General features: G+C 38.4%; 2 protein-coding genes across 3 annotated transcripts in view; one reads left to right on the top strand and one right to left on the bottom strand.

The window, feature by feature from the left end:
• Positions 1 to 1,691, bottom strand: part of coa1 (cytochrome C oxidase assembly factor 1) — an 8,172-nt gene extending 6,481 nt beyond the window's left edge. The window contains exon 1 of one of the 2 annotated variants that reach the window (XM_066723373.1): positions 1,668 to 1,691. The gene's annotated coding sequence lies outside the window, so the exon portion shown is untranslated. Of the gene's footprint in view, positions 1 to 1,212; positions 1,433 to 1,667 lie in introns of those variants that run through there. The other variant, XM_066723372.1, reaches the window with a different exon arrangement.
• Positions 1,458 to 22,956, top strand: blvra (biliverdin reductase A). The gene is made up of 7 exons (XM_066723371.1): positions 1,458 to 1,572; positions 9,897 to 10,021; positions 10,573 to 10,692; positions 11,781 to 11,878; positions 13,188 to 13,295; positions 17,956 to 18,124; positions 19,098 to 22,956. Exons 1-7 carry the CDS (start codon positions 1,516 to 1,518, stop codon positions 19,354 to 19,356), a joined length of 936 nt encoding a protein of 311 aa, XP_066579468.1. The 5' UTR covers positions 1,458 to 1,515; the 3' UTR covers positions 19,357 to 22,956.

Raw genomic sequence — 22,956 nt, 5'->3', positions numbered from 1 at the left:
GTAGTTCTTAGTGATGTTGTTGAAGCAATTATTTTGATTATGAATTATACATTTTATTATTAGCTAGACCTATATGTAGTATTATTGTTACTAGATCTGTTATTCAGTTTAGAGCAAGGGTCCCCTACCCTGCTGGTTTTTGTTCCAACCGAGCTTTAAGTTACTTAATTGAACCCTTAATTGAACAAATCATTTCCCAAATCAGAGCCCTTAAATTATTTTAAACAGCATGGGGTTTAAGTTTAGAATTGTATAAATAACTTATTAAAGAAACAACTCTTTCATTACACAATTAAAAAAGTCAAATCTAAGCAGATTGTTACTTCAATTAAGGTTCAATTAAGTAACTGAGAGCTCAGTTGGAATAAAAACCAGCAGGGTATGGGGTCCTCCAGGACTAGGGTTGATTTAGACAAATACTTAACTGTATTTTATTTTATTATTGTATTCACACCTTGTATAATAATTACAAATATATTGAGAAATAACACTAAACCAAATATTCGGAGGTAATAAAAATACCTAATAAACTAATACCTTAGTTTGATAGCAGCACATTATATTTGTATTGCTATTCAATATATGTCTTTAATTGAAACAACACCATCGTTAAATATACACGTTGGCAACAAGGGGGGAAAGTAATGTTATACGTTACGAGATAACAAGAGCAAAATGTGCTTTACCAATGACAGATCCAGCAAAATATATGGGCACGTTTTGTTAAGACACTTCAGTGGTTAACATCCTATACACAACAGCAACAATATACACATTATTACAATTATTATTATGGCAAAACGCCTTAAACATGAACAGAATTGCCATAGTTTTTCACTTCTGAATTCAAATTAATTAATGTTCCAAATTGATATATATGATTCGCATTCATACTTATTAATAATCAGATTAATATGCAATCCAAGGGTACACTGTGGTTTAATGTTGTTATCTATACGTATCCACTTTCTCATAATCCATAAAACGCGCGTTTTGCAGAATCGCTATTGACAGATCGGTGAACTGCATTTTAATTTACACGACATAACCAGGTGCACATGCATGTTAATTCAAAGCAGCCTAGATTAGGAAATATGCGGAATATATATATAATATAAGGTATATATAATTAATTAAATATCGGCATGTTTGTTTCACTTCGCCGCAACCTGCAAAGCGAAAGCCATCCAAACGTAACTGTGCCTGACTTACATAATTGTGCTTTAAACGTCTTCCAAGGAGGCAGCCATGTTGCATTTGAATACCAAATCTTTATCAACACAACGGGAATTACATAAACATGGAGGGGGAAACACACACACACACACACACACACTCACTCACTCACTCACTCACACACTCACACAAATGTATATCGTCCATATACACCAGGACGCACAATAAAAGGAAACTATATGTGACGCTTTTCCCACAGCGTGTCAGCGAAAGCGCGCCTGCGCCGTGGCTGCGTGACGTCACGGGGAAGCGCTGCCCTGCCGGGCGGCTGACACGCTTATGAAAGTTGAGTTATACGGGTGTCAGCCGAGCGGGGTCCAGCAGCACACCACACAGGTAAGCCTTTACGACCGTGAAGGGTCATAAAGATTCAGTGATGTAATAATAAAATGATCTACCCGGGCAGTGAGATGCAGTACTATTATAGTTACCTATTGCAACTCATACCGGGTCAGCCATAATCAGCGGTGCGGACCATCCATCCAGCTCACTTGGTTGCCTCAGTGGTGATTTCTAGTGCACTGTAGTAGCGACCCACTGATGTCCGATCAGCGACGTTTTTATTTTGAATGCTGATAGATTTGATCCTGTTGTAGTATGCACTTCTTTTTGATATTGAAGATGGGTGCATTCGTATACATCTAAGGATTCAAAGTAGATGCTGGTTTCTTGTCTGTGCATCGTTGTGTCATACCTGATTACACAATCAAGGAAGTCTATGTAAACAGTCTTTATTTATTCTGTGATTTGTATTGTTGTGCAAGGCTTTTGACTTTTTCTGTAGATACATATGCACTACTCCTTATCAGTCAATGCATACACACAGGATTATTAGTATGAAGGCCATAATGGTGATCATTTTGCGAATTCAGTCTGAGCTGCTGAATTCTTTCCCCCCTTTTAATCTTATTTTTATTTCTTAGCATAATTGTGTGTTTAACAGCTGTGTACGTGAGTCACAGCTTTCACCTCCAATCTGGGTGAAATTTGAAACCTTGACTCAACTCAGTGATTTGTTCTGCCTATGTGATATCCTGGAATATCTAGTTTTAATCTTGTTAAAAAGTGATTCGTGGTGGAATCCAGGAAACTGTTCCAGAACTGGATTTGCATGATTATGAGGAAGTGTGACAGGACCACACCATTGATGTACATGTTCAGGGGCTTCAGGTCACATGACACTGATTTACATGGTGAGACAATGTGGTCATCCAGGAACTTTCTCTGACATAGGACTGTGGTAGCAGTTTATTTTGAAGAGAACAAAGCAGACCCAATATACTGGCTGTCAAAATTATAGTATCATATAGTCTAACTCAAATATAACTAAGAAAGAATCAATCATAATTCAAAATAATTATTTCAAAAGAAAATGCTACAGGGCATATTTTTTGCAACCCTTTCTGATCTTGGTTGTTACCCAACAGTGAACTTCTGTTTATTTTACCATATATATATATATATATATATATATATATATATATATATATATATATGCATGTTCTTCTTTTCTGTTTCACATCAGTTTTTGTTTAGGTTGGTGGCCTGTTTAGGGTCATTTTAATAATAAGTTGGATCGTTATCAGCAAATGAACTCTTCATCTGCGGGTAATACATGACATTGACAAATTTAATCCTCTCGTCTTGACAAAACAATCTTCTGTTTAATGCTCTTGTTGATTTCCCTCTACTCATTTTCTGCATTTCCCTTCAATTTCAATGAAACGTTGGGCCTGTTTTGGTTGTGCTAAACGCTTTGCTGCTGACCCTCAGAAAATGCTATAGGTTATTACCCTGGCTTAGTTTTGATGAATGACAAACCCCTTTTATACTTACTCAGTTACTTTATTGAAATTTATATCCTTCTTTACTTCAGAGAATAAGACTACATTTCATTAAGGGCAAAACTGGATATGATTATTGTCACTTAAAACATTTCTAACCCACAAACAAAGGACAAACTACAAGAAAAAGTAACTTCCCCTTATGCAGGAGAAGTAGAATAGGAGCCTAACAAACATCATGATGGCTGTTGTACTTGGATGCTATTAGTTTTGTTTTACTGTATTAAAGTAATGAAGTTAATCTGGAATGTGCTATAAACCCCTATGCTCATTGCTATATAAAGTCATGTTTGTTTTGTCTTTCTAGTAAATAATTAGCCATACCAAATAAATGTGGTCTTTAGATATTTCTGTCTGTGTGCCATCACTTATCAGCTATACTCATTGGGTTGGGTGCAAGATGACTCTGCCCTTCCTGATAAGCACAGATCTGGCATGGGCTTATCAATAATGCACACTCAAGAGATGACTGTAAATACATGAAATACTGATCCACAGCAGCATGTGTAGAGTTGTGCGTCACGTTCAGGTTAGTAGAGAGGGTCGCTGCGTACTTCACGCTACACAGAAGCCGAGCTGCGCTGCTAAAGTTAGCTCTTCCATTTAACCTCCCAAGTCACTTAACCACAGTCGTGATATGTGGAAGCTTCAGGCTCAATATGAGTGTGTGTGAGACGGATGAATGAAAAAGGCAGTCTCCAGTAAAGTTAAGCAAGAGGAACTTTTATTCCATAGTTATATATAGAAATAAAAACGGACTCATGAACCAGTGTACAAATAGTAACTTTCAAAGTGTAAATACTGCTTGTTGCAATATTTATCGTCTGCTAGCCCAGGTATTACTGCTGCTTCCATTTCCTGTTGTCTTAAAAGTCCTAATTTCCTTGATATAATGCAGTTCTATGGGACTTCGATTGCAGAATCTTAAAAATAGGCCTATATATTTTTTGACCTAGTAGTAAAATACACTAACAACCCATGTAAAAAAGAACTACAGAACAATCTAGATTGAACAAACTATTACGGAGATAATAAGGTTGTAGAATTCCAAGATCTTAATATTGTTAAAAGAAAACTAAAAAAGTATAGACTACATGTGCACCAAAATATTACCAGCTAGCCTAATGCATATTCCATCTTTCGGAAGAGGTTATAATTTGGGAGATTTTGACTTCCAAGTGAAAAGTTTTACCAACCCAGTCTTCTTTTAGGATTATAAAATACACTCACCTAAAGGATTATTAGGAACACCTGTTCAATTTCTCATTAATGCAATTATCTAACCAAACAATCACATGGCAGTTGCTTCAATGCATTTAGGGGTGTGGTCCTGGTCAAGACAATCTCCTGAACTCCAAACTGAATGTCTGAATGGGAAAGAAAGGTGATTTAAGCAATTTTGAGCGTGGCATGGTTGTTGGTGCCAGACGGGCCGGTCTGAGTATTTCACAATCTGCTCAGTTACTGGGATTTTCACGCACAACCATTTCTAGGGTTTACAAAGAATGGTGTGAAAAGGGAAAAACATCCAGTATGCGGCAGTCCTGTGGGCGAAAATGCCTTGTTGATGCTAGAGGTCAGAGGAGAATGGGCCGACTGATTCAAGCTGATAGAAGAGCAACTTTGACTGAAATAACCACTCGTTACAACCGAGGTATGCAGCAAAGCATTTGTGAAGCCACAACACGTACAACCTTGAGGCGGATGGGCTACAACAGCAGAAGACCCCACCGGGTACCACTCATCTCCACTACAAATAGGAAAAAGAGGCTACAATTTGCACAAGCTCACCAAAATTGGACAGTTGAAGACTGGAAAAATGTTGCCTGGTCTGATGAGTCTCGATTTCTGTTGAGACATTCAGATGGTAGAGTCAGAATTTGGCGTAAACAGAATGAGAACATGGATCCATCATGCCTTGTTACCACTGTGCAGGCTGGTGGTGGTGGTGTAATGGTGTGGGGGATGTTTTCTTGGCACACTTTAGGCCCCTTAGTGCCAATTGGGCATCGTTTAAATGCCACGGCCTACCTGAGCATTGTTTCTGACCATGTCCGTCCCTTTATGACCACCATGTACCCATCCTCTGATGGCTACTTCCAGCAGGATAATGCACCATGTCACACAGGTCGAATCATTTCAAATTGGTTTCTTGAACATGACAATGAGTTCACTGTACTAAACTGGCCCCCACAGTCACCAGATCTCAACCCAATAGAGCATCTTTGGGATGTGGTGGAACGGGAGCTTCGTGCCCTGGATGTGCATCCCACAAATCTCCATCAACTGCAAGATGCTATCCTATCAATATGGGCCAACATTTCTAAAGAATGCTTTCAGCACCTTGTTGAATCAATGCCACGTAGAATTAAGGCAGTTCTGAAGGCGAAAGGGGGTCAAACACAGTATTAGTATGGTGTTCCTAATAATCCTTTAGGTGAGTGTATATTTTTGAGTTTACCAATCATGACCGTTTTTGTCTTATTTTTATGTAATAATAATTCATGGCAATAAAAAGATACACATTGACATTTACTTACTGTGAATCAATGACCTTCAGCCTGGCACTAAACCTAGCCTTGACCTCTACACTTCAGATTCATTGTATGATAATGATGATGCCGATACCCATGGGTTTTCATTCAACTCTCCCCTATAGACCACTGTTTCAGCAACCTTTAAATCCTAAAACACCTATTTAATATATAATTGTGTGTGGCACAGCAACCAACCCCATTTTAAACTTTGACACAAAACTTAAATTGGGGCTACAGATAAATGTAGGACTTCAGAGAGTCATATTTTGAGTTATTCAGTAAAATCATGCGGTAAAGTTCAGTGATCGATTTGGTCTGGTTGAAGTCCCCAGTAAATGCAGGATTCATCAAGGTTTTAATACAGTTGTTTATAGTATCAGGTTTTATTTTTCGACACTGAAATGCATAATCACAGCTCACAATAAATATCCTATTAATGCGTTAGGTTCATTAATTTTTATCCCTGTATGAAGTGAACAATTCAATTTAGGTAGGTAGCCTATAAATATAAATATTAACAATAAGACACACCTATTGAACTGTTTTGCAGCACATCAATCTTTCTTTAGTTCTGTCAGGAGCGTTATTACTTTTAATAAGCATATTTCATTTAAATAATAGGTTATTCACATTTATTTCTTAATGAAGTTTTCTCATGTGTGACAAATTCTGTGGCCCACCTGTTCATGCCTAATGACACCCCAATGTGCCACTGCAGGCAAGTTAGGAAACACGGATAAATATGACAGTGTTTTGCTGACCTAAAGGAGAAATTCCCATTATAGTCAAATAATTTAACACCGATTTGAAAACTAGATTAATGGAGAAAAAATATATAAATATAGTTTTAATGTTTGTTGAACCAGTTGAAACCGGTAAAAGCAACAAGGCTGCAGACCAGCAGGGTGTTTTGTCTGTCATTTCATTGACAATGGTTGTGTAGGGGTACACAGTCCTATTATATTATACTGTACAAAGTATTAGGTTGGCTTAGTATTTGGCTGTGTTTAGAAATAATTCAATAGATATTTGTTTCAAATTAGTTTAATGACTCTTTGAAGAAAGTAAAGAAATATTGTCCTGCATTATTCTTAATGACTGCCTATTCTTGTGTACATTGATTTAGAGTGCTTTTATAATAAACTGATTTTACACTAATGTATGACTAGCTTCTCTCAGGTGACCTGTGTGGGAACCATTAATTGAGCTGGAGATCCTTGTCCTCATATAACACAAGGTGGTGTAGCCCTGCACTATTGTAGTGTAAACACCTGCTACACCTGTCTGTCCCCCATTTCCACACACCAGTTCACATTGATCCACAATGTCATCAATTAAGCCTGGGTTTAAGGTTGGTCAGTGAACCTCAACCATTACAATCCATGTTCATGTTCTGTTAACTGTAGTCGTGTGTTTCGGTTCCTGAATGCAGTATGCTGCTTTTAAGATTTTGCACAATTTCAGTTTCGACCTGGATTTTGAAAACAGTTTTGCACTCGTTATCACAAGCACTTTTTTATTTTTTCAAATCCGGATGATTTTGTTTAGCATTAAAATGTATAGTTCTGTATTCAATTTCAATATGTTTTAATTGTGCTTTCAGAGATGTGTACTTACATTACCCATTAGAAACATGTTTGAATATATTCTATATTCATAAGGCGACACACACACTAATGAAACAGACAAGGATCAGTACTTCAAGGGCTTGGAATACTTTTTATTTGATCCAACATTTTTGCAGCATGTGGTGTAATGGTTTAACTGTTAGGTCCCTGGCTGGGTGGTTAAGGAGGCATCTGTGCAAATCCTATAGGTCCCTTGATATAGGTCCTATATAAAAAAAAAATAGGAATTGCATTAGTATCAAAAATACATACATAAATAGATAAAAACAACAATGAGTTGAGGAAAGAAGGCTTATTAAGTCATTGGGTGGTTAAAGAAATCAATTGAGTGGGGGCTTTTATAGTTTAAAAAAAATAAATATATTTATATACACTCACCTAAAGGATTATTAGGAACACCATACTAATACTGTGTTTGACCCCCTTTCGCCTTCAGAACTGCCTTAATTCTACGTGGCATTGATTCAACAAGGTGCTGAAAGCATTCTTTTGAAATGTTGGCCCATATTGATAGGATAGCATCTTGCAGTTGATGGAGATTTGTGGGATGCACATCCAGGGCACGAAGCTCCCGTTCCACCACATCCCAAAGATGCTCTATTGGGTTGAGATCTGGTGACTGTGGGGGCCAGTTTAGTACAGTGAACTCATTGTCATGTTCAAGAAACCAATTTGAAATGATTCGACCTTTGTGACATAGTGCATTATCCTGCTGGAAGTAGCCATCAGAGGATGGGTACATGGTGGTCATAAAGGGATGGACATGGTCAGAAACAATGCTCAGGTAGGCCGTGGCATTTAAACGATGCCCAATTGGCACTAAGGGGCCTAAAGTGTGCCAAGAAAACATCCCCCACACCATTACACCACCACCACCAGCTGCACAGTGGTAACAAGGCATGATGGATCCATGTTCTCATTCTGTTTACGCCAAATTCTGACTCTACCATCTGAATGTCTCAACAGAAATCGAGACTCATCAGACCAGGCAACATTTTTCCAGTCTTCAACTGTCCAATTTTGGTGAGCTTGTGCAAATTGTAGCCTCTTTTTCCTATTTGTAGTGGAGATGAGTGGTACCCGGTGGGGTCTTCTGCTGTTGTAGCCCATCCGCCTCAAGGTTGTACGTGTTGTGGCTTCACAAATGCTTTGCTGCATACCTCGGTTGTAAAGAGTGGTTATTTCAGTCAAAGTTGCTCTTCTATCAGCTTGAATCAGTCGGCCCATTCTCCTCTGACCTCTAGCATCAACAAGGCATTTTCGCCCACAGGACTGCCGCATACTGGATGTTTTTCCCTTTTCACACCATTCTTTGTAAACCCTAGAAATGGTTGTGCGTGAAAATCCCAGTAACTGAGCAGATTGTGAAATACTCAGACCGGCCCGTCTGGCACCAACAACCATGCCACGCTCAAAATTGCTTAAATCACCTTTCTTTCCCATTCAGACATTCAGTTTGGAGTTCAGGAGATTGTCTTGACCAGGACCACACCCCTAAATGCATTGAAGCAACTGCCATGTGATTGTTTGGTTAGATAATTGCATTAATGAGAAATTGAACAGGTGTTCCTAATAATCCTTTAGGTGAGTGTAGTTTATATATAGCAAGAACAATACTTTCCAGGCACATGGTGTGCGAACTCAAATAAAATATTCTAAATTAGGACCCACTTGTGTAATCTAAAGTCACTTTAAATCAACAGCGATACATCTCAAATAATAAACCCTAAACAGTAGAGATGTCTATTGTTGTTCTACTGGCAGCGTTACTCACACTGCAGACAGTGGATGGACTCCTATGGGCTCCTCTTCTCTCTGCCCGTCGGTTGGTCCAGACTGGGCATGATCTCTAATCTGCAGAGACCCAGAGTGTCCAGCAGATCAATGTCCGGGTCCAGCAGAGCAGCATCAATGCCTGTGTCGAATTGTTCTTCCACCACCTGGACTTTTGTGCAACAGCACATTAGATCCCACAGGTACCTGAGGAAAGTGAACTTGAGCTTCATGGCGTATAATTAGAAACAGTAAATCCAGCAAGGTCTGTCCGCTGTTGAAGTGAGTCCAATATGAGCATTTAATTCCCAATCTTCTTCATAGGTGCGATGCGAGTAGAACGATATACCGATGGCATCACAAACACCTTCTTGCGACGCTTCCCCAGCGAAAGTGGACGTCATTACAAAAGGGTTGTCATGGCATAACTGGTTGTTGTTTAAAATGTTTAAATGTATACAAATATGAAAGAAAAATGTAGAACATATTAGTTCTACTTTGGAAACGAATAAGAAAACAATACTATGACGTCCATCTTCTCTACACATTTAGACCATTATTTCAAGGTTTAAATTGTCCCTGGCCTTGTTTGTGTGACGCCCGACCCAGTGTCCTAAATAATAATAGTGGACTACACCACGCTGGGTTGTATAAGGGAAATTGATAATTGAATTGAATTGAACATTGAAACCACCCCACACAGATTCCCTTCAAATCCAATGAAAGATTGGATTTTGTTTACTCTTACTAAAGTTATCCTTAAATATATTGATTTCTCAGAGGCGTTCTTTAACTTCAAACTTGTATTGTCCAAATGCAAAACCACTAGGGAATGGGTGCTGTGTGTTATTACAAAAACATCTGTTTTTACCCCACAGGCAAATATGTTTGGCATAGTGGTTGTGGGTATTGGAACTGCAGGCAGAGTGAGGATCAGGGACCTCCTCTCTCCTCTGCCATCCACTGCCACTGAGAAGATGAATATCAAAGGATTTGTATCCAGGTGGGCTGCCGGTTCCCTGCAAATAAAATAAATAAGGACATTCTCCAATATGTCACGTGCTGTCAGATTATTTTGATTCCTGACCTCTTGTTGGTTATTTCTTAACTGTCCAATTCTCTGATATGGTCGATGTACAGTGCGTGTTTTTGTGTGTTCTTTAAATATATATATATATATATATATATATATATATATATATATATATATATATAGAAAAAAGTTTTGACCATGGGTAGCTGCTGCTAATAAAAAAAAAAAAAAAAAAAAATTGAACAAAACAAAAATGTCTCCCTTTGTCACATTGGTTTATTGCATGCTGCACTAAACAACGTGCCATGAGGACAGGAAAAAACAATTGTGTACTCTTTAAACCTTAAAATAGGTATATTATGTCAGACAAATTTGGGTTTGGCAACACAAAACACAATTTTTTGTTTTATTGGTTTAGCTCTGGTCATGTGAAAGTAATTAGATGGCCTCGGATTATACCCGTGCATGACACTAGAGACTTTGTTCCTCTTGCATACAGTGTGTTGTTTTGTACTGTCTAGGAGGACGCTGGAAAACCAACAGGATGTTAAGCAGATTTCTCTAGATGAGGCCCTGAACAGAGAGGACATTCATGCAGCCATTATATGTACAGAAAACCTGTCCCATGAGGAGCATATCAGGTATGTTCAGACACTTTCTTGCTCTGCCCGATCAAGTGATATACACTGTTCCAGTCAATGTTTGTTTGTTGATATATATATATATTTACAGATATGCTATTAAAACAATGCATACAATATTGATACTCCTACATTTTGTTTTAACATTTTGATTAATTCGTAACCAAAAATAGGGAATTAATCTATTCAGAGGCTACTATATTTATCCGACTTGAGCCAACAAGCTAAGTCCACACTACACAAGATACTTTTTCACCAATAGATGGCAGCAATGTAACACATTTAGTATTTCACTTGGACTCTGTGTAGTTCTTTGCTGCAACCACTTGGTCCTTTACAATTACTGCTGAGCATTTCCATTAGAAGAATCGTTAATGAGGTGGTTGTGGCAAAATCATGAATCAGAATGGATTGTGAAGTCTGGTATGGCGTATCCCTAGACTAGGAGGTTGAATCCAAGTATTTATTTCCTTTATTCCAGTGCAGTTTAGAAGTGACCTGAGGTAATCGCAGAATTATCTTTTATAAAAGTAATTGCATATCAACATGTAGCTACAAGGCACTGATCTTATTCACAACATCTTTTGTTATGATTTGTGGTCATTTAAACACTAGTTCCCATCTACACTTTAACTGAGTGCAACTCGCATGTGAGCTGAACATTAGCAAATGTAATTTAAGAAACTGTATTTTCACATCGTCAGGATCTGATGGTTTTTGTTGTTCAATTTCTGAAGTCTATGTTTATTAGCCATTCCAAAAGTTCAATTGTAGGTTGACTAAATTTTGTCTCCTTGTAAAAGTCCATGCTGCAAGAATCTCACAAACCACTCCAGTCATGAAGCATAGTGGTGTCCAGACCTAAAACACACTCAAAAATTAACTATTCTATGATTGTATTGTTGTCCCAAGTCATTTTCTTATTTTGAGTACTAAACTAAAAGTACTAAACAAATACTCAAGGTTTCAACTATAGTGCCTTCCCTTAAGATTCTTCTATATCGCATCCTTGTGAAAGTGAAGTAAATGTGGTGTGGCATTTGTTTGAAATAATATTATTTGCCTCTTCTCTTTCGTGCCGTGCACAGAAATTTCCTCGAGGCCGGAAAGCATGTGTGTGTGGAATATCCCATGGCCTTGTCTATTGCCTCGGCCAGACAGCTCTGGAATCTATCTGATGAAAAGGGTGAGTTTTTCTGAGATTGGGGATGGGTGAGAAATCCCATTCCTTGACTTTTCTTTTCCAATTATTCTTAATTTTAAAATCGTACTATTCAGTCCCCAGGGAAAACTGAATGTCTTGGGGAAGGTGCAACAAATTTGTAGGATATGACAAAATACAGGCATGAAAAGAACAGCAATTTACTATATTCCACATGCATATCAAATCCATAGCGTTGTTAGTATTTTTCACACACACTGTGTTTACGCCTAAAACATAATATTAGAACAATTAATAAACCATTATAAATTGATAATAAACAACTAATAAGCCACTATAAATTGAACCTGCAAATATTATAGTATCACTTTTTTAAAGCCAGTTCAGATGATAAGACAACTATTGTACTTCCACATCCAGGACTGAAAATAAGACTTTAGACTTATGTCCTGCCAGCTGTTTGATATTGGTCAATGACAAGTGCTTGGAATTTCACATGTGTTCCCTTAACTTGACTAAATCGATGTGTCTCGAAGATGCCAGGGAAATGTCTTTCTCCAACCTAGCGTTTCGTGTTTATTCAAGGACAAAAGAAAGATCACAAACAGACAGTGGCTTTGGGGGTATTTCTCTTACAGAATGCAGACTGACATCCTGAAGGAATCTGCATTGGACTTAAACGTATATATTGTGTAAATAAGGTGTAAACAGAAAAAGTACAGCTTTGTTTCTGAAACAGTCAAAGCAACACATAGTATTTTAGAGAGCTGTATTTGTACTTGAAGGCTATAACTAACACAGTTCAATCAATCAGTCAATTTTTATTTGTATAGCGCCCTGCGCAGGGTAGCCACAGAGTGCTTTACAGAGTGGTAAACATACAACAAATGTGCAGCAAAATAAAATAATACATAAATAATACAATAAATTAAATATAGACCTTTAAACAGTTTACATGATCTAAAATAAAGTAAATGAACATTTAAATAAATAAACCATTTAGACACGGAGGAGAGAAATTTCCAAAAAATTTGAATTCAGTATACTGCTGAAAAGAAAATTGTAGTGGCATATTTACACAAAACAATTGTCAAACAAAGTGAATGGCAGAGTTAACACTGTAAAGTATTGTTTGAAATGTTGACTCTTCTCTTGTATAGCAGTTGCCATGTCATTATAAAATTACCAGCATTTGGAAGGTGAACTAATCACAGGAGAACAACAAAGATGAGCTACTGGCCTTCAAAACAACATGGACAGGGCCTGGTGTTTAGTAAAATATTTTCAGTGCCATTGCTTTTAATGATGCACTTCTCTCCTGTCTGGTGCCCAGGAAAGGTCCTGCATGAAGAGCACATTGAGTTGCTGACCCCAGACTTCAGGCAGCTGAAGAAGGATGTGTCGGGGAAGACTCTTCTAGAGGGGAGCCTGCACTTCACAGGTCAGAGCCTGGCCATTTTGTTGATCATTCGGATCTCGCACGTCCCTCCACTTACTTTCACAGTCTGTTTGAAATGGCAACTTACTGCAGACCCAGAAATGACCAAGTTGTTTATATATACCACATCACATCACCATCAGCCTATATTGATAAAGACCTCCCCAAGATCTTTCCATGCTTTGATCTATAGCTTCCCTGTTCCATGTCACGGCTGCAAAGTTTAATCTTGTGTGTGGTCGTCTTCTAGGTGAAATACAGCTTTGTTCAAGAACTATAAAACACCTGATTAACAAATCTGTTTAAAGAGATTCACAAGCCTGTGTGGCCAACATGGTGAGTCATGGTTAACATTTGTAGCATGATTTAAAATGGGGGCAACAATATGTTGATCTTTTATGGGAAAATAAGGGATACTTCTAATCAAATTATTAGTATTAATAATTCCCCCAAAAAATCTTGTATAGAAAACCTAAATTCACAACATAGGCTAATTACAAAATATTTGAAGGACATCCCATATATTATGTAAAATAACATAAATGTAAAAGCAAATTTCTGAGCTCTGTAGATGTGTTTTCTTAACTATAACATTAGTGTTGGTTTCAAAGAGAAAATCTGTTCAACCTCAGCCTTCAATAAGTCACGGCACTTGAGCCGAATGTGAGAGACTCTGCACGTCTTCAATTATTGGTTAATTCTCTCGCAGGACATTTTCAAAGTAATCATGTTCAGTCAGCATACGGTCGGCTCATTACTGATGGAGCCAAATCTGTTCAGTTGTAGGTCATTTCAGAGTCAATGCATACAAATGTGCTTTCCCAGAGATACAGTGAGGGAAAAAAGTATTTGATCCCCTGCTGATTTTGTACGTTTGCCCACTGACAAAGAAATTATCAGTCTATCATTTTAATGGTAGGTGTATTTTAACAGTGAGAGACAGAATAACAACAAAAAAATCCAGAAAAACGCATTTCAAAAAAGTTATAAATTGAATGTATGAAGACCATTATTATCTAAATGCACTGCTGTGATTAATTGTTCTGATGGACTATTGGACACTGAGACATTTTGTGGTTGTTTTGAATGGTACACTGCAACGCCGCAGGGCTTACAAGCTATGTTACTTTCATCACAGTAGCATCACTACCCATTGCTTTGTCATTTGCAGCGTAACTCTGAGCCTGCGTTGACTGAATATTGATTTGAAATGCAAGGAACCAACTTTCCATCTAGAAGTCAACCTGAGATCTTCACTGCCAGTGGTCATACAATATATCCACGGCACCTTTGGAAAGAGTTGACATGCTATCCCCACTGCCCTGACTGAAGTCCTTAAATCGTCTTCTGTGAGAACTACTGTATTGATATTCACTTTCCAAACCCAGTGCTGATGTCACAACATCGGTTTTGCAGTGCTGTTCATGTGGAATCGTCTCAATCTAAACGTTAAACTCGTATTGTTAGATTGAGAAACATACACGTCCCCCCTTATTTTGTTCCTTGTTTCTTACTGTGTGTACATACACTTCTCGGCAGGGATTGTTGTTTAGATTATTCGCCTTAGTTAGCAGAAACTCAATCTATCTGAGTATGTTCCTCACGGCTAGGTGTGAAGACACCTGTTTATTCTTGGAGCGCTGTGTGCCACTGATTTGCTTTGCTCCCCCCAGCTGTTCAGACGTTTGCAATCTATAATGTTGGCTTTGTGTGTCAGTTGGCACTCTACAGTACACATAAACAAAAACATACTACACTGAACATACAAAACTGCACAAAGAAATGTAATTAATTCTTGTACAAATGATAAACGCATAAACTTCTTTCCATATTATTAAAAGATATTGTTGTCTGAACACAGATTACTTCCAATATGGACAGAGACACTATTTTGGCTCCACTAGGTCCCTGTACACCTTTACAACCAAAAGAGGTCAATCAAGAATGTGAGTGAGAGATGTGTGACTGTAAATGGAGCTAGAAATTGTAGATTTATTATTCTCATTAAGTGAGAAGGATTAAGAAATGAAGCAGAAGTGAAATCATATAATAAATTACGTAGACCCTGGACAGAATGAAAAGTCACAGAGGAGCAATTTGTGAGATCTCAAAAATGTGGAAAGGCTTGATTAGCAGAGTTGACCATGTGTGCTCATTTGATACACTTAGCCCCTAACACATGGCAACAACCATCGCAAATCTGTATTGAGCCAAAAAATACTTTTTAAAAATCAAGTTATAGAATGAAAACAAAACAAATTTAGGAATACAATCTGTGGTGATAATTTGTCAGTGTTTCAGGGAAGATAGATTTAAGAACATAAGTTCATCTATGTACAATTATTGTTTGATTATAATTATCCTGACATTTATGTATACCTTTAGGGACTTTATTAGTTAAGAATTTGGTCTTTGGTCTACAGAAAGTGCTGTACTATCTCCTGTGGGTGGAAGGAGAGATACGTACCCTGGTGTTTTAATTGCAGTGAAGCCAAGCCCAGTAGTTCAGTGATCAAGGTTTGATGTGGAGGAAAACTGGATCTAATTGAAACAAGACTGCATAACTTTGAAGCTCAGCTGTGTTGGGGTCCCGGCAGAGGAGGCGTGTCAGAATTCAAATTAAACAGGAGAGTCTGGGGAGAGACTGGTTTAATGAACTGGTTTAATGAACACTGAATGTTTGCTTTCTAATTGACCTGTTAGTAACTCTGAAGTGTAACCTATGAGTTGTAATGTTGCCACCAGGGTTTAGTGGCCAGTTAAAATGATCTCCTGGCACTTGGCCTGCTGAACTTAACGCTTCATTCATTCTTTTAACATAGATTGGGCAACAAAACAAGCTTGTCAGAAGTTAAATTGATTACTGGTAAGGAATTATTAATGTAACAAGATGAAGGGGATTTTTCTTCTTCTTTAGTTCTAATGGCATATGTTTGAGAATTAATACCAGTAAAACTCATTTGGGCTCATTAGTATTGCACTTGTAAGCCTGAGGTTTTTATGTGTGGGGGGTTAACCACCATGTCTTCCTCCCTTTTGATTTTACAGAGGCATTCTACAGTTTGTGTTTAGTTATACAGTTTTTATTGTCAAGTGTATATCATTGTACTTTCATCCGCTATTAGAAGTCAATGGTTAGCATGTCAGATAGGCAATTAAGGATTTTTCTTCAGTGAGGTTTTGAAAAGCCACACTTTGACCATTGTATTTGTGGCCCCAGTTTATTGCAAACACCCTACTGAACGCAGCTTGATCCAACTCCATGGATATAGTCCAGGACTCCAGGGTTGCAAAATGCTATCTTAACTCCATAGTGTGAGAACCCTATGTCTACACAAGAGTGCGTCCTGAATCATTGTAAGGGAATGTTCACCAATTATTACTAAATTTCAACCTCTGTTGAGGATTTTGATATAATTGTGCCTTTGTCAGTTTCACACCTCAGGATCTAAGAATAATAAAGGTCTTGTTCGTTTTCTGTATACTGTCTGCACAATTCTAGAAAAATGTCAACTTAGACATTTAGACAACGTTGAACTTTTCATCACAAGAATGTATTACTTTTTCAGAATATTGTCGCAGCTCTCGTTCCTAATTGTGTCCACATTCCTGTCGCTTAAGAGTGTCTGGATAACCTGAAACCCTCTTATTTTGATATAAGTGTGACATAATACAAGAGTAGACTCAGTGATCTTCTCCCTTTCCTCTCTCACTACAAAACTCTTCCTGACCTCTTTCTATTAGAACTAAACCAAACTTTGCCAGTCTGCATGGGTACCTGTCAGTCACTTATTTGAAACTTATTTGTTTAAAAAGAAAACATAGATGGCTCCTTTTTCTTTGTTGTGGTATTTGTTTTTGTTTTTAGGAGTGGAGTTTGTATGTTTATTAAGTTGTATTATGCCATACTGCCTTAAAATGTACATTGTAAACAGAATTATTTGTTTGCTCTTAACATGATGATGTAAAGTGGTAGGATTATACATGTATCAGTCCCGTTTTAAGACTTGCAAAAGCTGGGCTAAACTGTCTGATCGTCATACTTCGGCAGATGTGTTTTGCTAACTTGAGTAGGCGAGGTTAAATCTTTGTTAGCATAAAATACAACAGCATCAGCATGTGGACTCTGTTAGCTTGATAGTATAGAAGTAAATTAACAAATGTATTTGTCTACCTAACATATTATTGTTTCAGTTGATAAAATATATATATTTTTTAATGGGTCCGATTAAAGATTTTCAAGATTTAAATTCTTACCAAACAGTTTGAATTAGTTCATTTACAACCTTAAAACCACTGTGAATGTGGTTAATAATAAAGAAACAGCATTTTACTGCACTTGAACTGGATGTACTATTTACCCTGCAGTGTAAACAAGGCTTCAACCTGTATTCTACTGGTTTAAAGAGTGGGTGGAGAATGGCTATATCAATACATGCTGTTTCCTTTATACATTGTGGCCTCTGAAAGATACCTGGGGCCTACAAAAATATCAATCCAAAAACCAGCAGCACGCTTTTTTCACAGAACTCAACAGAATAACTCAGTTGAAGGGGAGTGAGATAAAAAATACCTGTGTAAGTTATTCTGTGTTCTTTTTATATCGGACACAAAGAATCTGAACTTCGCCTGGCGTGTTGGTTTTCTTTATGACTGTCTGCAGGAGGGCCTTCTCAGGCTGGGTCGGGATTTGCGGCTTTCAGCGGGATCGCTCGGCTGACCTGGCTCGTGGACCTGTTTGGAGAGCTGACTGTCACCTCTGCGACAATGGAGGAAGAGAAAGAAAACAAATACATGAAGCTCACCGCACACTTCCAGACGAAAGAAAAGAGGTAACCTTGGATTTGGATTGCTAGCAAAGAGTGTTCATTTACAGAAAACAAAATTAATTGATTATAACAGTTTTCTTATAGGATTTACACATTTTAATACATTTTAACATTTTATTTAAAAAAAAAAAAAACATAAAAAGCGCTGGAGCACTAAGAAGCACATATCAGGAACTTTCTTCATATAAACATGCATATTGTGTATTTCCGAACTGATACAAAGTGTTCTGCTTCATTTAAAAGCCTCCACACAACGCAGTGCAGGTTTTATCCTATAGCGGGGATCTCATACCTAGTTCCTGGTGGGGCTGCAGTGTCTTCTGGGATTTGATTCAACTGGAGCTCTCGGTTACTTAATAAACCCAGTCAATTTGGTCAATTAAAGGAATATAACTGCATTTAAAGGTCTTTTACAGTTGGTGCTTTTACAGATTGTTGTGAGGTATGCACATCTGTAACATAGTAAGGAGCCTGTATAGTAGTATCTAATTCATGCCGTTAATCCTGTTAAATGATCAAATTCTGTTACTGGGAGCGTGGTTGGAATAAAAGTCTATACCCCGGAGTTCCTAGCAGTTGTGTTGCAACTGGAGTTCAAACGGGGTGGGAAATAGAAGTCAGCTGCGATGTCCTCAGTTCTCCCAAATACCAGGAACCCCTGTGGCTTCTCCGACGCCTGCAGGAACAGCTTATTAGCAGTTCCAGCAGCTGTAAGAATTGAGCTGTGGGCTGCCAGTGCAGAAAACGGCACAGTGTGATTTTGACAGTGTGTGCTTCTCTCCTCTTCCTGCCCAAGATGTCACGATGCCCTGGGTTGACCTTTTCCTTTTCCCGAGAGGAAAAGGAAAAATAAGAGATTCGAATTGTTCCGTTCAGAATGGGGGTGCTTGTTCACCCTGACTCGGTTTATACTGAAATGTGTGCTGGGTTGTTGGGGTTTGGGGATTAATTTAAGTCATTTTTGTTTATTTTGCAGTCCTCTGACCTGGATTGAAGAGCGGGGCCCGGGTCTGGGCCGGATAAAGAACATCAACTTCCGCTTCGACTCCGGCACCATGGACCGCCTGCCCGACGCTCCCAGGGAACCAGTTGGACTCTTCATGCAGGACCTCGACTTCTTCGGGCAAAAACTCCTGGGATTGGTCCCCCCGGAGCAGCTGCAGGCTGAACGCAGACGCATCCTGCACTGCCTGGAACTGGCCGAGCGCATCAAGGAGCTGAGCCTGGGGTCCTAGCAAGAGACAGGTGACGTTGGGCATTCATTGCCACCAGCGCACAAGCTACCCTGCTGTAGCCATCGACGCTGCATGTGTGTCGTCTCCGTGTAACTGCACTGACATGTAAAAATGCCTTCATGGTTTTGTTTTGTTTGCTTAGTTTGTTTCCGATTACGGCAGATAGATTGTAATTTAAATTACACCCAAAACCCGACCTCTCTCCTTACCCGTTAATCTTGGTTATTGTGAAGGATTTCTGAAAAAAGACACTGCAGCCGTTGAACAAAATCATGTTTCTGAGGGGGAATTTGTGAAGGACAGGTGATCAAGTTTTGGCACAATAGAAAGCGAGGTTCCACTTAAGTAATACCAAGAAACAAACAAAATGTACATGATTCTCCGGAGAGAGCCTTGAAGTTCTAAACTATATTTTACACTCCCGCTGCAGCGAGCAGTAAACTTGTAAACTTTCTCGAGAGACTAGTGTAATTTGTCAAGCTGCAACAATACAATCAAAAAATAAAAACAAAATCGTAAATCATGCGTAAATCGTTGCAGTTAGAATAATGTAATGTAATGATTTCTATAAGGTAATATGTCTCTTTCCACTGGCTTTATTCCATTTGTTTCTGCAAACAAACCTGAAAACCTCCCACATAAAAGACATCCTACATACAGCTCTGGAAAAAAATAAGAGACCACTTAACATTGATTTCTGAACTTGGAGTGGTTTCTTAACTTTTTCCAGAGCTGTAGGATTCCTTGCAGTTTTTTGTAAATCGATCTCTTATCTCGAATAAGGAAAGAGGATTTTCAAATACCTGTATGTACAACACCTATAACTTACCAAACAGGGCCATAAACATCTCATCCAAACCATCTGTCTCTCAACAAGGATTTGAACAGCTTGCTCTACAGTGTCACAAATAAATTGCTTTTGAACGTGTGCATCTTAATGAATTGTTCATATCTTGTCGTTTCGTATTTCTCTCATTGTTCAGATTGTTTTGTATTCTCTTACACTTGAGTCTGTCTCAATTTGTGTTTGTTGTGAGAAAACTACTGCTTATTGGAGGGGTGAGGGGGACTCCTCACAGATGAGAGATCAAATGGTGATATGTGGGATCTTGTGTGATGCTTTTCTTGTGTCCCGTCTTGGCAATCAGCAGTAAGAAACTTTTTCAAAGGCTATTTGTTTTCTGGAAAACATTGTTCAAATGGGGGAAAGTCTAAGCAGAGAACAAAGCTGGAAATGAGTCGCTCCTTTTCGGTACTGATTTGGTTTAGGTTTTCTTCAGAACGCCTTATAGAAACGTTCTTGGCGATTAGTGTATAAATCCGAATCTTGGCGTGTTGAGTTTTCCCTTTGGACTGTGAAGATGGGAGCCATAAAAACCATCTTGAAGCACACAGTATTGAATGTTATTGTTTTTCTTTACTGCTAGTTTAAAACCTTGTTCTAAATGATTCCTGGCTTTTAAAACATCACAAAGGGTGTTGTGTAGGTTTAGGGATTCTGCAGCCAGGGTCGTAGATCCTCTCTTGTAAGGTAATCTCCATTGATTACAACATTTAAAGAAAACCAAACAAGGTGCATGAAAGCAGGTCACCATGATGCAAAGGCAGGTCAATTGCCTTAACGAGCATTAAAGTCATTGATTTTATTCAGTCATGTTATTCACTTGATTTGACATTTGCGGGTCAGCAGCCTAGCAGGGGGCGGCTATCTCCTGCGGCCGTTCCCTGTTGCCTGTGGGCTCGTAATGTGTCATCTTACCTAGGCCTTATGTGTAGGAAGGACCCTGTTCACACCAACCAGTTGCCCAGATTGGAGACCGCTGTTTTTCAAGTTTGAAGTGTTCAAGTTTTAAACCTCTGACGTTGGTCTTGCTTCTGATGTGCCAAATTCATAGACTACTGCTACATATCACAACAGAAGGCACTGACTGAAGAGAGAACCTAGAGAGCACAGATATGTCCAAACAGTCAGATAGGAATGGACATGCTTTCTATCTAATCAATATTGTGAAGCTGAAAATGTTTATGTAAGCCTATGAGTATCATATGAATTGCCTTAGCTTGTATATCAGGATCCCCAAATTAATCAATATTAACTGATCATTCCCAACACCAGTGATATAACGAGGGTTTGGTATAATTACTTCAACCTGCAGATTCGATTTTAAGGCTGTGACAGAGGCCCCAGACCAAATCAAAATATTGAGCCACTCTTAGTTGCAAAATTGCATTGCCAATACTTGTGGCAACTCTTTGTTTAACAGCGGTTTCTCCTTTGACCTAGCACACACTTGCAAACCATCAAGTATTGCTTTTCATTTGCAATGGGGTTGAAATTTTGATATGATCCAGGCCAAAGTCACTTACAGAGTGTTATAAAAAGTAGAATAGAGATACAACTGACGTGCCGGTACCTTCGAATGACAGTACAGTCTGCTTCAGGTTGCACAAATTAAACCTGCAGTTTTCAGCCCTGGTCTTGGGGACACACTGTACTGTTTGGTTTTATATCGGCTAAGCTCTCAATTACTTAATCGAACCCTTAACTGAAGTAATAATTTGGCTAATAGGAGTTTGATTATTTTAAACCATTGGGGAAATATAAAATCATATGAGGCACTTTTATTATTTTTGGAAACCCCCCAAAAAATTTAATTAAGCAAATTATTAGTTCTCTTAAGGCTAAATTTTAAGTAACTTAATTGGAACAAATGATGGCAGGACATTGAAAACCACTGAATGAGCTGTTGTTGATGACAGAGTTTGCAATATAAAGCAGTTTAAGTTCAAATCTGAGTTCTAGTGCCTACCTTTTGCCTTTGTGTATGGATGTATTGTGGCTAGACGAATGGAGGATTTTAACCCTGGATTGGACTCTCTCAGCCTTTTCCTCTTATCACACCTTGTGCTCAGCAGCTTTCACGGAGTACCTATAAAGCGGTTTCTAGATTTCCGTGCTCACGCATTGATCCATAGAAAGCTAAATCTGCGGTACGTGACTGAGAAGTGCTGTTGCAAAGGCATTCACGAATCCAGCTTCTTCGTGTTTGTGAAACTACTATGGAAGAGCGTGAAGGGTGGTGGATTTCAAGAAGTGTTTAATCTGTTTGGTAGTGCTTTTTCCTGCAGTTGGTGACATATGCTTGGCCTGTTATATTAGACTGTGTGTAATTGGTTGGTGTTCTTGCACAGGTTCTCAGTGTTGACTTGTGTTGAGTGTTGAGTTCTATAGTTTGGAATTGCATAGGTTCCTAATCCAGGTTACATTATGCACAGTAAAGACAGCGGTATTCACTTGCACGCTGCTGGTGATACATTTAATATAATTCGGTACGAATAAAGGGCCAGGTCTGGAACATAAGAGATCAGAAATTAATGAAACAGTAGATATTATTGATAAGGGATTTATTTTTTCATCTCTTTTTTTTTATTGTTTTTTAACTTCATACTTGAAATGTGGAAAAGGGAAAAGGAAATCAAATGACTCAAATGTTTACATCTGAGCGTGATTCTTTTATTCTTTGTTCTGTGTCATGTTTGGAATCGAATACTGCTTTCTTTGACTGTAAAATAAATGTATGCCCTTCAGGGGAAACTGTT

This window comes from Amia ocellicauda, chromosome 2 (assembly GCF_036373705.1).
Source record: "Amia ocellicauda isolate fAmiCal2 chromosome 2, fAmiCal2.hap1, whole genome shotgun sequence".
NCBI lineage: Eukaryota > Metazoa > Chordata > Actinopteri > Amiiformes > Amiidae > Amia > Amia ocellicauda.
Note: the sequence above shows the minus strand (reverse complement) of the source record. Positions and strands in the feature narration are given on the sequence as shown.

What these genes read in the sequence shown, in the direction of transcription:
- blvra (XM_066723371.1), top strand. Translation starts at nt 1,516, where the DNA reads ATGAAAGTTGAGTTATACGGGTGTCAGCCGAGCGGGGTCCAGCAGCAC. An exon ending in ATCAAAGGATTTGTATCCAG is followed by an intron (nt 10,022 to 10,572) that starts GTGGGCTGCCGG and finishes TGTACTGTCTAG; the next exon opens with GAGGACGCTGGAAAACCAAC. An exon ending in GAATCTATCTGATGAAAAGG is followed by an intron (nt 11,879 to 13,187) that starts GTGAGTTTTTCT and finishes TCTGGTGCCCAG; the next exon opens with GAAAGGTCCTGCATGAAGAG.